General features: G+C 45.6%; 1 protein-coding gene across 1 annotated transcript in view; it reads left to right on the forward strand.

The window, feature by feature from the left end:
* The window catches only part of TBC1D22B (TBC1 domain family member 22B), an 81,113-nt gene extending 66,965 nt beyond the window's left edge, over positions 1-14,148 (forward strand). The window contains exon 13 of the mRNA XM_007085240.3: positions 12,140-14,148. Within this exon, the coding sequence (XP_007085302.1) occupies positions 12,140-12,268 (129 nt within the window). The 3' untranslated portion in view covers positions 12,269-14,148. The remainder of the gene's footprint in view (positions 1-12,139) is intronic.
* The last annotated feature ends 975 nt before the right edge of the window (positions 14,149-15,123 follow it).

Raw genomic sequence — 15,123 nt, forward strand, 5'->3', positions numbered from 1 at the left:
CTCCGTCTTTGTCTTCCAGGACAAAATTTTCAAAACTCGTTATTTTGTAGACCGTCCTTTAACTTGGGGTTGTCTAATGTTTTCTTATGACGAAACTGAGGGTCATGCCTTTTGGGGAAGAAACCACAGAGGTGATGTCTGTATGAGGAGGTAGCTGGTGTGGGCAGGTCTCATTCCTGCCGCCTTCGATCGCTTGACTCAGGGGGGTCTCCTGAGTCTCTCCCCTGTGAAGTTACTATTTTCCCTTTGGTAATTGGTAAGTATCTTTTGTAGAGACAGTCTGAGACTATGCAATTCTGATGTTTCTCATCATCCGTTCACCCACTTTTTAACATTCATGAATGGCTCTTGCCTGTAACAGTCATTACTGTGATGTTTGCCTAATTGTGATTTTCTATTTTCACTGCTTCTATATTTATTAATTGCTATTCTAACCTAAGGGAGAGCTGTCCTTTCTCTCCCGTTTATGTATTCATGTATCTATTTATATCAGTATAGATTCACAGGTATTTATTTCATGGGTTATCTGACATTGTCATTATTTTGCTGTTCAGGTTGTCCCAGCTTTGGCCCTTGGGTTCTCCTTCAAGTTGTCTCCTATGTCTTTTTGATCCCATCATGTTTACCTTTTTAAAAAATGTTTGTTTGTTTGTTTGTTTGTTTGTTTGTTTGTTTTGAGAGAGCACGAGCCAGAGAGGGGCAGGGGACAAAGAGAGAGGGAGAGAGGGAGAGAGAGAGGGAGTGAGGGAGAGAAAATTTGAGCAGAGGAGGAACAGAGAGAGAGGGAGAGAGAGAGAATCCCAAGCAGGCTCTGAGCTGTCAGCACAGAGCCCAACACAGGGCTGAAACTCATGAACCGTGAGATCATGACCTGAGCCGAAATTAAGAGTTGGAGGCTTAACTGACAGAGCTACCCAGGCACCCCTGATCCCATCATTTTTAAAGCACTTCCTTACTTTCTGGTGCCATGAGATGCTCCCAGCTTATATTTTCTTTGCCCTACCTTGGAATCAACCATTCTCCAAGGAGCCCTGGTTAAGCCAGTTTTTTGCCACTAAAAAATATTCAGAAGTATCACGATAACTTTGGAAATAAGATTGTAGGAAAGCATTTATGTGAAGTTCGAACTTCTGATGTCAGGTCACTGGTTGTAGACGGAGTATTGACTGAGAAGGAACATGAATCTTCTGGGTGGTGGTTACATATGTAAAAATTGTCCAGCTGTACACTTAAGATTTGCGTAGTTACTGTGTACAAGTTATGCCTCACTGAAAAAAACAAAAAAGATTGACAACAGAGTGCGTGATAGGACAAGAGCACATGGTTCAGTTTGCTGCAAGGTCACCAGTGAAAGGTGAAAGTGCAATGACACTAAATACAACTAAACACAACCAATACACTAAAATCTCCATACTAAGTAGCCAGTTGACTGTGTAAAAATCACCCAAAACAAAATGGGTAAATGAGTCCTTTCTCACATAGGAATCTTGGTATTGAGTGAGGATCTTGATGTTATTTGCATCGTGGGGGCTAGAAGGGCAAAGGGTGACCCTAGGATTCAGGGCTGCTGGCTGTAGGGGTAGCGGCCGTGCTAGAGGCTGTGTGATGCCGACCGAGGGTGTTGGGGATGGGAGCAGTGACGGTGGGAAACTGGCAAAGGGGAAGCTTCAGTGGTGGTCAGGGAGAGCGAGATCTGCCTTGGATGTGAGCGCCCTAATCAGAACCGGCAGGTCTCCTATGTGGCTGTGCACCTGCCGAGGGAGGGATTGGGGCTTCTCTCCCCAGCCGTGAGCCTAGAGAGAGTTCTGTCTGCCCAAGAGTTCTGTCTGCCTGTCCGCATCTCTTATAGCTGCCATAGGCACTTGAAGGAGAAGGTGAGCACAGGGGACTGTCTGGGGACCTAGGCTGAGCAGGTAAGAGCTGGGAGGCCTGCTGTCCCACTCAGCCCTTCCCAGCGCCTGCCCCTGGCCCGTGCTTTGCTGGGTGCCATCTCCCTGGCGGTGAGGAGCAGCCCTGCCAGGGTAAGAGGTTGAGGGGTGGGGGGAGGGAAGAGGCAGAGAGAAGGCAGTGTGGCCGGAGTGTCACAGGGTGAGGGGTGGTGCCGCAAGACCTGATTGTGGAGAAGCCTGTGGAGAGATTGGGCTTGACCCTCAATTGGGGAGGAACTTTCACCCCCATCCCTTGTTGGACCAACAGCCTCCGTCCTAAAGCCTGGCCAGGGATGTCTGGGCCTTGACCCGTGCTGCTAGCTCTTTGGAGATGGAATGAAGAGGGGTGCCTTGGTCCCACCCCACAAGGCCGGCAGAGTGAACTAGGGAATCACAGGGGTGTACACGCCACTGTGAAGTGACAGAATCATAGCAGTGACAGTGGACTCTCCCGTCCTCTGGCCAAGGCTGAACCTGGCACGTTAAGTGAGCCTGGAGAGCCACAGAATTTGGTCGCCGGAAGACATCTTTATTCCTGACACCCAGTGGCAGAAACACCATCAGGGCAGGCTGTGGGCGTCAGACTCTGGGGGAGACTTCCCAGAGCAGGCGCGTGTCAAACCCAGAAGGACAGGAGATGGTTGAGTGAGTTCTGTGCGTGAGGGAACGTGGGCCGGTGCACCACCCCGTAATCACAACCAAAACCAAAGGAGTTGCCGGGGCGAAGGAGTGGAGCACCTCAAAAATCAGAACTTCAGTGTGCATTGGAAGGATATGAGCTATGCTGAAATGTGGGTATTCAGGAAAAAACGTGCGCAGAGCACTTGTACAGGCCCGCGGTGGTTCCCAGTGGTGGGGGCAGCTCCCTGGAGAACCGGAGGTGAGTAACGTCGTCTCTGAGCACTCTGGGGACACCTGGTAACTATGGACAAAGAGGACAAGTAGGTTCCCAGCAGCGGTGGCGTGCACGGGACCTTTGATCTGATTTGCTCCGTCAGCGTCAGTGACCTGGAGCAGCCAGCGACACAAGAAGAAGTGAATGTAGCAGAGCAAGTCCAGGTTCAGGGGAGTGACCCTGAGGACACGGTGGCCGTGGCCTTCGCACCTACCCTCCATACTGCAGCACGGCCACCCTTACTGGCCTGTCCATCACGGTCAAGCTCTTGTGATCCCTGCCCCAGCTTTTCACGATGGACGTACACTTTGCACCGGGGTTTCGTTCCTTGGAGCTCGCGGTGTGCAAGCGACAAGAACTGGGTGGCGGCTACCCCGGAGAACACCCATCTGCCGGGGGGTTGTAAACCGGTGACTTGTGGCCAGCTCCTGAGCCTGGCGGCGTCTGGCCTCCAGCCCCACCCAGGGTGAGCTCCTGGCTTTGTTTTCTTGAATCGCTGATGATGAGAAACTAACATGTTGTATTTTGTAATAAACTCGTAATTTATATTAAAAAAAGAAAGAAAATTTGTACTGAATGAAGTAACCCACAGGAAGCCTGAAAACTGTTCCACTATGAATAACATATCTGGGAAAAGTGTATGTGCCTGAGTCAGAGAGAACAGGCACCTGAGTGAATGCCTGCTCCCTCGTCCCACAGTCTAAACAGTCATCTCAGGAAAAGCAGCATCTGTGAGAGCCCAGAAGGTTATGGGACCCCACAAGATGTGAGGGCCAACAAGGCCTCAGAGGTCTCAGAACTGATTTTGAGAAGCACCCCACAGAGGACTCTGAGGACTAATAATCAAAATTCCTTTACATAAAATGGGGACCAGCAAGGGAGTCAGTGGGGCCAGCTGATCCCAGAATCCCGTGCCTCCATCCTACAGAAGAACACCTTGGAGAGACTCCTATTCTGAAAGCGTCTTTTGTAGGAGGTAGGTCAGAGTTGTTCAGTTCAGTAGTGCTAAGCCTATATAAGAAGCTCGCGGCCTAAATAGAAACTAAATGCAAATAAATCCCTTGAATCAGATGGCATCCACCCACCACTTCTGCAGGAACTCAAGGGTAGGATTTTGGAGCATTGGCCAGTGCAGGCCTCATCTTTACAGACATCCAGTGAGTTGTCGGTGTGAATCCTGCCCAGAAGAAGGGTTCAGAGGGAGCCCTGGGAACTGAAGATCTTTCACCCACAGCAAGCTGGCGTGAGAAAGGGCACGATCCCTAGACATAACACAAGCCATTGAAGAACTCAACCCGGCCTTCTCTGATGGGAAAGTTGCTAAACACACTTTGGGAGAAAACCAGTGAATAAGTTTGACTCTCAGAAAGTTTACATACAAGGACATGGTTTTGAAAATTTTTATTGTAACCAGGGGAATTGGTTTGCTAACTCACTGATTCTCAGAATGGGGGGTTTGTTTTAAAGAACTGCTTATTTGACTAGGAAAATATTTTTACATGCCTGAGTACACTTTACATTTGCAAAGGATGTTCCAATATTGCTAAGTGATTCTACACACAGTATCTTATTTAATAGTGTATGTTTTATGGGGTCTTTAAGTTCTTTTGCTGTTAATTACTACACATCCTATCTTTGGTTGTGCTTGGCTCTTACCACTGAGTAAAATCAAGCAACTGTTCCACATTTCCTTCAAACAGCGTCTGCCATGACTTCCTTTCTTTTGGTTCCTTCTACGTTATGCCCCATTTCTCTTCTTACTCCAGGGCAAGCGCTGAAATATATAGTGGTTATGAGCACAGGCTCTAGAGCCAGATTGCCTGGGTTCAAATTCCAGCCCAGTACCACTCTGTGCCCCTGGGCAAATTCCTTAATCTCTGTGCCTCAATTTCCTCATCTGTAAGGTGGAGATAATATTATGTATCTCATGGAGTTGGTGGGAAGATTAAATGAGTTAATACAGAGTACACGTAAAGCATGTAGAGCCCCATCTGGTGTGTAGTAAGTGCTCAATAAATGGTAGCTGTCACTATAATGATTATTATTCTTGGTGTTCTTGCTCTCCACTTCTTCCATCTATTGGACATCCTCTAAGAGGTTTCCCCTATACCTTTTCCTTACAGGGTCTCTTTGGCTATAACCTCTATTCCTTCTCCTTTGACCCCCTTATCTAATTGTTGCCTCCCCCTACCCACCATGGCACTAATTTCTTTTCTGCCATATTCCTTTTCCTTTAGGATCTGTGGATTCTCAGCTGGCATCTAGGTCAGGTTGTTTTCTGCTATTTTAGCCACTTCCAACTTTTCTTTGGTCCCTTCCCATTAATTTGGAACTCCTCACTGCTGCTTGCCTCATAAGCTGTCTTCTCATGGCTTCAGTGTTTCATCTGACTGCCTGTCATGCTTAGTGCTCCCATGGGCTGGCTTTGTAACAAATCTTCAGTTATTCCCTGCTCCAACTTTGTCTCTTCCCTATCATTAGATAAAAGCCCCTGACTTGTGATTAACACCTTCTTCCCCCAGCCATTTGGTTTCTGCTTCTTTTCTATCATCCCAGATTTATCAATGCGTTGGGCAGGGTTTCCCACTGTTGCAGCACTGTGCGAAGGGATGCAGTTCCTAGACATAGCCACCAGGTGGCAGAGTGCTCCCTCGCGATGCCTTACTGCCCAGGGGGCATCCGGGGACGTTAACTTGTGCAGTGTTAGAATTATTTCAAGATTTACCGGAGGTTTCTAGCAAGGTTAGAGGCATTGGAAATTATAGGTAGATTCTATCCCAGCAAAGAATATTCCCATCTAGAGATATTACTCTTTTGTTGTTTGTCAATTGTGCACGGGTTGTAATCATTATAAAAAAAAATTAGAAATACCAATAAGCAAAAAGAAAAAAAGAACTAAATACCTGAAGTTGTGCCACACAAAGGTGCTTTATTTTCTTCCAGATGTTTCCCCATACAGATCTCCACAAATACGTACTGTATGTATATAGCCATTAATGCAACCATTTTATAACTTGTTTTGTAACCTCTTTTTATCACTTTACAAAATATGGTGGATATCCTATCATGTCAAAAACTGTAAATTCCGCCATTTTTATATCTTTTACACATCACATGAGTACATGCTCATACAAAAACTGTGAAAACATTAAAATAAATTGGCTACAAGCTATTTTTATTTTATAGATTTATCTTAGTTTATGTAATGAAAGGTCTCTCTCTGTGTAACATCTAGGGGTTTCCTTCCTTAGGATCTCACCATGAGGCCGGCATCCCAAATATGCTCTTATTCCTGTAGAGCTTTTTAATCCCCCTAGAGGTAAGCCCACACCTGATTGCCCACTGGAATCATTGGGAAAGTGTGGTTACCAGGTCCCATCCCAGGGTTTTAGAATAAAAAAAACTCCAGGGATGAGGCTTGGGCTCAGGTTTTTCTAAGAGGTCCTACAGTTGATTCAGCTTTTGCAGCCTGGTTGGAACTTCCTGGCTGTGATGACAGGACGAACCCAAGGGTTTTTGTTGAGGCTCCCAAGTTCCCAGCGTCTGCTTGCTAATATTCCGGATGAGGGTAACCAAGTACCATTCCTTCAGCTCCCCTTCCATGGAAGGCAGGGGTTGGTTCTGAGTCAATGAAATGTGTCCTCAAGAAAAAGGATAACGATTTGACCTCACCCAGCAAGCTGATTGAAAATGGGACTGAAATTCTATAATGACAAAAGCAATTTGAACCAAAAAGAAGAAGGAGAAGAAGGGAGGGAGGGAGGGAGGGAGGGAAGGAAGGAAGGAAGGAAGGAAGGAAGGAAGGAAGGAAGGAAGGAAGGAAGGAAAAGGAAAGCAAGAAAAAAGTTTTCCAATGAATAAATTAAGTTAAAAATTTAATGTTAATATGGATACTTGGGTGTTAAACTTACCTCTGAAGGAAAGTATAATAAGAATTCTTGTTGACTGTGGTGTGAATCAAGAGAAGGGCAAGCTACAAGAGTAAACACTTTCATTTAGGGTCTAAGTTTAGAAGTCAGGAGATCCCAGGGCGCCTGGGTGGCTTAGTCAGTTAAGCATCTGATTGTTGATCTCAGCTCACGGCTTGTGAGTTCAAGCCCCGCCTCCGGCTCTGTGCTGATGCTGTAGAGCCTGCTTGGAATTCTGTGTCTCCTTCTTTCTGACCGTCACCTACTTGTGTGTTCTCTCTCTCTCTCTCAAAATAAATAAAATTTAAATACACACACACACACACACACACACACACACACGCACGAATTTAAAAGAAAGAAAAAAGAAAAAAAAGTCGGGACCCCTAGACATGAATGGAAAAAAATTTTCAGTTTTATTTTCGGTAACCCCAAATTCAAAGTTGGCATTTCCTACATTAACAAATGTAGCCAGGAAAGCACAGTAATATTAGCGGTACCTTCCTTTGTCACTAACTGCAGGTATTTTCATATCATATTAAGTTGTTACAGATATCTGAAAACATTATGTTCATTGCTACTTTGAAATAGTGATAGTTATTTAATCTGCCATTAGATCCTGTTACAGAATATATTAATAAAGTACATATACAGCAGTATCATAAATTTGTTTAAAAATATTTTGATAACTTTCAATTTAACGGGCCTTCTTCATGGTACTATGTATTTAATTTTATGTATTTAAAAAATCATAATTCTAAGAAGGGATCCATAGGCTTCTCCAGATAGCCAAAGATCCTGAGGTATAGAAAAGGTGAGGACCTCTATAGTAGAGAAGCTGCCCAAATTAGAATAAAACTAGACTCCCTGAGGGGCACCTGGGTGTCTCAGTTGGTTAAGCGTTGACTTCGGCTCAGGTCATGATCCCACGGTTTGCGAGTTTGAGCCCTGCATTGGGCTCTGTGCTGACAATTCAGAGCCTGGAGCCTGCTTCAGATTCTGTGTCTCCCCCTCTCTCTGCCCCTCTCCTGCTTGTGCTCTCTTCCCGTCTCTCAAAAATAAATAAACATTAAAAAAAAATAATAAAAAGAAAGAAAGAAAGAAAGACCTAGAAGAGAGGCCAAGACATCCCAGGGAGAATTGTTAACCATGAGAAAAGCGCCCTCCAGAGACATTAGGTCAGCTAATAGTGTATTTAAACGCAACATTAGCATCTGGGTGGGTTGAGTGAAAATCATTAACTGGTTGAGTAAGCTGTCTGGTTGAATGAATTTCGGTAACAACGTTGGGATAGTAGAGGGTGGCTAACCTACAGGGTTTGGGGAAGAGAGGAGGTTGATGGCAACCAGGATGGGGGGTTGGGGAGGAGGGTTGAACATATGTAGAGAAGCATATAGGCTGATTCCTTTCTCAGTGTGTTCATCCTGTGCATTCACCACCATGTTGACTTAAGGCTTTGAGCTCTCTTCTCAGGCTTGGAAATCTCAGGGAAAAGGGTTATGATTAGAGAACTTTGTTTAGTAAGAGTACTCAGTGCTGGTGGAGATCTACAGAAATGAGCATTTTTCTGGAATGCGCTTTCTGAATGAGCGTTAAATACCTTTTAAATGTTCATGTTCTTTGACAGTAATTTCAATCCTAGGAAGTCAGCCCATGGAAATAATCTAAAATATGGCTCTATGCACAAGGCTATTCATTGTAATTTCATTATAGTGAAAAACCAGAAATAATTAAGTACTCAGAACAGGAAGATGTAAAGTAAATTTGGTGCATCTGCATCGTGAGAAATTCTTTAGCCATGAAAATATTTACAAGGAGTTTTTAATATCAAAGGAAATGCTTATGACAAATGCTAAGTAGATTCAAAATTATGTAGATAAAATGTTTCAACTATGGAAAGTGTGCAGAAAAAGGAGTGGAAGGAAATATGCCAAAGTGTTTAAAAGTGACGTCCTTTTGGGGCTCTGGGCTGCCTCAGCCAGTGGAGCATATGACTCTTGATCTTGGCGAGAGAGAGAGAGAGAGAGAGAGAGAGAGAGAGAGAGAGAGAGAGAGAGATTGGGGTCATGAGTTCAAGCCCCACATTGGGTGTAGAGTTTACTTAAAATCTGTTTTAAGTTTATTTATTTATTTTGAGAGAGAGAGAGCATGAGCAGAGGAGGGGCAAAGAGAGAGAGGGAGAGAGAGAATCCCAAGCAGGCTCCTCACTGTCAGCACAGAGCCTGATGCGAGGCTCGAACTCACAAACTGCGAAATCATGATCTGAGCCTAAACCAAGAGTCAGACACTTAACCGACTGAGCCACCCAGATGCCCCAATAAATAAATATTTTATTTATTTTATTTTATTTTAATTTATGTTTATTATTTTGAGAGAGAGAGAGAGAGACAGGGCATGAATGGGGGAGAGAGAGCAGAAAGAGGGAGACACAGAATCTGAAGCAGGCTCCAGGCTTCGAGCTGTCAGCACAGAGCCCGATGCGGGGCTCGAACCCACGAACCGGGAGATCATGACCTGAGTCAAAGTCAATACTTAACCGACTGAGCCACCCAGGCGCCCCCGCCCCCGTAAATAAATATTTTAACAAAAAAAGTGGCTTCATCTTGGTTATGAAATTACGGGTGATTTATTTTCTGCTTTTTTACTTTTTACTAAACAAAACTACCACAGAACATGTATTACTAAAGAGAAAAAGTTCTATCACCCGAGTAATGCATCAACACTTTATTGTAAAAATTGAAAACACAGAGCCCAAAAGATACAGAAGTATAACGGGAAAAAAGTGAAGGTCTCTCATCCCTGAAGGTAACTACAGTTAACAGTTTACCACCTCACCTTCTAAATTTTTTGTATACATATGTGCATATACAAATATATTGTGTTTTCTCATTTACCTAAGTGGGATCATCCTGTATTTTTCTACAACTTACTTTTCTTTGGTACTTGTAAAATTGCCTTTGTTATCTTTCCACCTCGGTGCACCTAGTGCGACTTCATTTGTGCCGTGTGCTGCCGTGTATTTCACGATGTGGATGACCACTGTTTATCCAGCGATCGATTCCCCACTGTTTGAAGCAGTGGTGCATGCCGGGAAGACCCTCCTGCCGGACTGCGAATATTTCCCTAGGACAGGATACAGGGGTGGAGTTGCTGGATCAAAGACCATGTGCATTTCTGATTTTGATAGCTACAGCCTGTCTTTGTTAAGATGATATAAGCTTGTCCCCTGTAACCAAGACCCTAGAATAGCAGTGGCTTAAAACCAGACCATTGTTGACTTCCCCACAGTTCACAGTCTTTCAGCATAAGCAGTCGAGGGCTGACATCCCGGCTCCAGTGTGGCAGGGACTCAGATGTCTTCTGTCTTCTCCCTCTGCTGCCTTCAATGCATGGCTGTAATCTTATGGTCTGAGATGACTGTTCCCCTCCTCCACTCACACCCACTTTCTGGGAAGTGGGGAGGGAGAGGTTTTAGGGCAGAACCAAGAACATACACTGTCCCAGAACAGGGCTCTTAAACAGTGATGTACCACAGGCAGCTTTGTGCACAGCTAAGTTTCTATTTCTAAAGGAAGAAATCTCGTAAAAGATATGCAAGACCTTTCCACTAAAAACTACAAAACATTGCTGGGTGTTCAGAGCAGCTAAAAGCAAGAGTACTCACCGCATGTGTGTTGGGCCATAGGCACTCTGCCTGTTACCTATTCATATTACTCACCTGTTTCTCTATTTGGTGTTTTTCTTATTTCTCAGTGATTTGTAGGCACCCTTTTTGGTTATAGATATTAACCTTTTGTCTTTTATAGGTGTTAAAAATATTTTCTTACAGTCAGTTTCTTTGTTTTTTATTAGTTTTATTTTTTTTCGTTTACATCGAAATTAGTTAGCATATAACTTATAGTCAGTCTCTTAGATTTTAACTTGGTTTTCGGCACCTTTTGACATTTTGAAGTTGTATGTAATCGAGTCTGCCAGTCTTCTTGTGTCTCTGGGTTTTGTCTTGCTACTATTACTTTTATAATCAGAAAAATAAGACTATGCAGTTGATGGGGCACCGAGGTGGTTCATTGGGTTAAATGTCTGACTCTTGATTTCAACTCAGGTCACAATCTCACAGTTTATGAGAGTAAGCCCTAAATCTGGCTCTGTACTGACAGCATGGAGCCTGCTTAGGATTCTCTGTCCTTCTCTCTCTTTGCCCCTCCCGCTGTCTGTCTGTCTGTCTGTCTCTCTCTCTCTCTCAAAATAAATAAATAAAATTTTAAAAAAGAAGAAGAAAAATATCCAGTTCAAAAAGAGACACAGGGGTGCCTGGCTGGCCTGGTTGGAAGACCATGTGACTCTTGATCTCGGGGTTGTGGGTTCGAGCCCCACATTGGGTGCAGAGATTATTTAAGAATAAATAAGTAAATCAACTTAAAAAAAAGAGAAAGAAAAACAACATGAAGCAGCAGCAACAACATGGGTAAATAAATTACAGAGAAAACCTCACATTCGCTTTTTATTCTGTTATCCTCTTTAATAGGGTGTCTCTATGGGAACTGTTTGAGGGACCTGGGCTTTGAGAACTGAATAGGATTGAGGTAGGAAGAGGGGAAAAGGAAAGGTATTCCAAGTGAAAGGAACCAAGTAAACTAAACCACGGAGGCACAGATAAATCTGGCTGAAATGGGCCTAGCTGGAGGAGGCATGTATACTGGGATAGTAGGAAATGAGCTGGACCGGAAGGTTGAGGACAGGACAGTCTTTGGAGAACAAGGAAGAAGCTAAATATAGTGATTACAAGTGAACACTCGATTAGGAGAAATATGTCAAATGCATAAGGTTATGCATTTATGAATATGAATAAATGAGGGGTTTTTTTAATAAATGTTATTTTTAAAGGAAGCAAATTAAGTATCTAACAAAAGATAAATGGTTGAGTACATTTGGGTATAGCTACATACTAACCCTGAGAATAGTCAGTTTTGAAGGCTGCATGGAAAGACACTAAAATTCTAGAGAAAGAAGATGATTAAAAAGCATAAAATCATAATTATGATTACAGCTGTTTAAAGAAATATGCGTGTGGGAAAAAGACTGAAAAGCAGTACTTGGAAATGAAGAGAGTATGTCTGGATGATGAGGGAGATTATTTTTCTCTTTTAAATATCCTTATTTGTCGGTGTCGTTCTCTGTTTATAGTATTGTTCAAAGAGGCAGGTGCTAGTGGATATCGGAAAATTAGCAGAGGCTTTTCAGGGCTTTCTGAAGGTGAACTGGGGGCCGGGAGATGTGTGCTGCTCTGGAGGAGGGAGCCCGACCTTGCGGGATGTGTGTGATCCAGGAGGAAGGGACCCCATCCCAGGGCCTGCTGGTCCCCTGGTCTGTAGTCCCGGGATGATAAAAACGTCTTTCTTGCATTCCAGGGTCTCCTGATGCTGCTACAAAACCTACCTACGATCCATTGGGGCAACGAAGAGATTGGGCTGCTGCTCGCCGAGGCATACAGACTAAAGTACATGTTTGCCGATGCCCCCAATCACTACCGCCGATAGGTGCTGTCTCCCCAGGGGGGACCCAGACTGTCCCCATCTCTGATGGCAATCTGATCACTGTGGCCACTGTGCGAGCCGTGGACTCAGGCCAGGAACCACTCCTGCTGTAAAAAGCTCACATCCGCCGCCCAGGTCTTAACTCTTTGGCGTGCCTGTCCACCACTCCATGTCTCTGGATATGTTTCTTGGACCACTGTCAGTATTCCATGACATGTGGATGGGCCCAGCTCTGGGAGAGGACAGGAAAGGAGGTACAGGGTTGTCTGCCCCTTTCAAAGAAACTGGACAGAAGAAGGGGAAGGCTCAGGGTCTCAACTCACATTGTCCCTACATGGACGGACTGTCTCTTGCCTCCCGGCCCCAACTGATGCCGTTGCTTTTTGTGACATGGTTTCATTTGATCACAGGTCAAAAAACGCCTTATGTTTTCAAAAGACTCCTGGCCCCTCCCCCCCTCCCTCCCTCCCTGGTTCCTAGCCCTTCCCCCTCTGCCCTCGTGTGAGCCGGTGAGGGGCAGTTTTAGACTGTTGTTCTCAGATAGAGGAGGCACTGATGCTTATAAGTCTGGGCAGAGGCCTACACCCAAGGGCTAGGAATTTTAGTTTTCCTTTTCTCACCAGATGTCTGTATGTGTGCCTGCGTTCGTGTGTGTACGTGAGTATCCACACCCCTCGGCATTTAGTTACATGTCCGAATTCATGTGTCCAGACCAGCCCTGTCACGACCCGCTGGGAAGGGCCCCCCGGTGACCAAGTATATAAGCATCCCTTGAGAAGGATCAGGGCAGGGGGAGGGAGAAGGGGCTTTTTACCTCTCCAAACCCTTTTTCCATGATGACCCACTCCAAGATATTATGTGTAAATTGTGTTATTATGTATATGGGTAAAGATGTACAAATATACGTCCTCTTTGTAGCAGATATGATTTTATATTTATAATGTGCATCAACATGTGAAAGCAATCTAGGTCACTAGCACAGATGACGTCGCCAGGCAGGTGGGCCCAGCGCCTCCAGGTCGGTTTCTGGGCGCCCCCCTGTGAGGGAGCAGGTGGGCGTCTGCCAGAGCAAGTGGCGCTGAGCAGATGGAGCTGCTTTGGCAACCAGCGGTGGCCGTCCCAAGCGTCAGCGGCTGAGTTTTTCTGTCTCCCCCCCTCCCCACCCCTCCCCGGGTCTTGGTGGAGCGTCAGCCCCACTCCTTCCCCCTGTTGGGCAGACAGAGCCCCCCTGCCCCCCACCCCTCACCCCTAGCCACCTCCCAGAGAGCATGTTTTCAGCCCTTCCCTTTCCCCAGGATGCTGGGGGAGAGCTTTTGTTTTTCCGTTTTAAGTCAGCGTTGTATTCAAGACAGAAGCTGTGACTGACTCATCAGTGCCAAGGAAAGGGGTTTCCTGTGTCTCCCTGGGGTTGAGGGCTCTTCTCCGAGAGAAGCATCCAGCGTCCCCCACTGTCACCACCATACCCCACACCGCTCATGAGATGCGTGAGGCGTGTTTGATTTCTAGAGTTCCGTAGTAGAGAGGCGGCGGGGGGGGGGGGGATGGTGGCAAGGAGCCGTCGTCCTCTTGGGAAGCCGGTCAGTGTCCCCAGTGGGTGACGCCCTTGAGTCTCCGCCAGTGAAGCTCCACCACGCTGGCATGTTACATTTCTCATCTGGAGCTGTTTCTCAGGCATTCTTCCCAACCTTCTCCTGTTCCCCTTCCGTGTGCCTCAATAGTCTCCTTCACAGAGCAAGAGGGCGGTGACCCTCCCTCAACCGGACTAATTAAAGAAAGACACTTGTGTTCCCAAGTGGTGGTTTTATTTTTTTAGTTTTTATGTTTGTATGGAAATTGTGGATAAAGTGAAAGAACTGTAAATAAATAGTGTATTTCCTCCTCCACTGCTGATTTTTCTCCCATGGGTTTGTGGAACCTGGAACCTAAGGCGTGCTGTGCCCTTTGGTCGGGTTTTTCTTGCTGACGCCAGTAAGGATGGGGGACACATTTTCCGTAGGGCAAGCTGGGGATCGACAGAGAGTCAGAAGGCGGTCTCGGAGGATGGTGCATCGACTCTGTGCTGGATACTGTGGAAAATACAAAACTGAGCCACATGGTACCTAACCACTGACATTTACAGAGCACCTCGCCATACGCCAAGTGCTGTGAGAAACACTTGGATGGTTTCCTCACCCAGAACTTCTCCCTGAATTCATTCGAGAGTGTTGCTTGGTTTCAGCAATTAGGAGCTGTCTTAGGGTCAAATGCAGCAACACGCTACAGAAACCCAGACGTAACGGTGGCTTACACACCAAGGGAGCATACCTTCTGCCTCACATCAAAGTCCAAAAGTAGACCACCCAGGGCTAGGATGATGGGTCTGTTTCACAGAGTCTTTAGGAATCTGGACTCCGCCTCGCGGTCTTCACCGGGGAAGATGGGGCTGCCACGCCAGCCACTGCATCCACTTTCCAAGCAACAGGATGGATAAAGAAGGGACAGAGAAAAAGGAATGAAAAAAAAATGTGTCAGCAGTATCTTAAGGAATGTTCCAGAAAGCTGCCCCTTAATACCTCCTTTTACAACTCAGGGAGCGGAACTTCGTCCCACAGTAGGTCACACCTCGTTGTAAGGGAGGTTGGAGGAATAGTCTGTTCCAGGCGGCCATATGCCTGGCTCAAAATCAACAATTTTTGCCCTCAGTCGATACACATATCTTAAAGAACCTGAGAGGAGACACTTAACCATTTATGTCCCTCCTTCGTTCCTCCGCTTGATCTTAGCCAAAAGGCCGAGAAGCGATTCCTCCTTCATTCCTCTGAAATTGATTTCCCTTCTGCCTGCAAAACTTTCTCGAGAAATTCTCTTAGTGTTCCTTC

This window comes from Panthera tigris, chromosome B2 (assembly GCF_018350195.1).
Source record: "Panthera tigris isolate Pti1 chromosome B2, P.tigris_Pti1_mat1.1, whole genome shotgun sequence".
Taxonomy (NCBI): domain Eukaryota; kingdom Metazoa; phylum Chordata; class Mammalia; order Carnivora; family Felidae; genus Panthera; species Panthera tigris.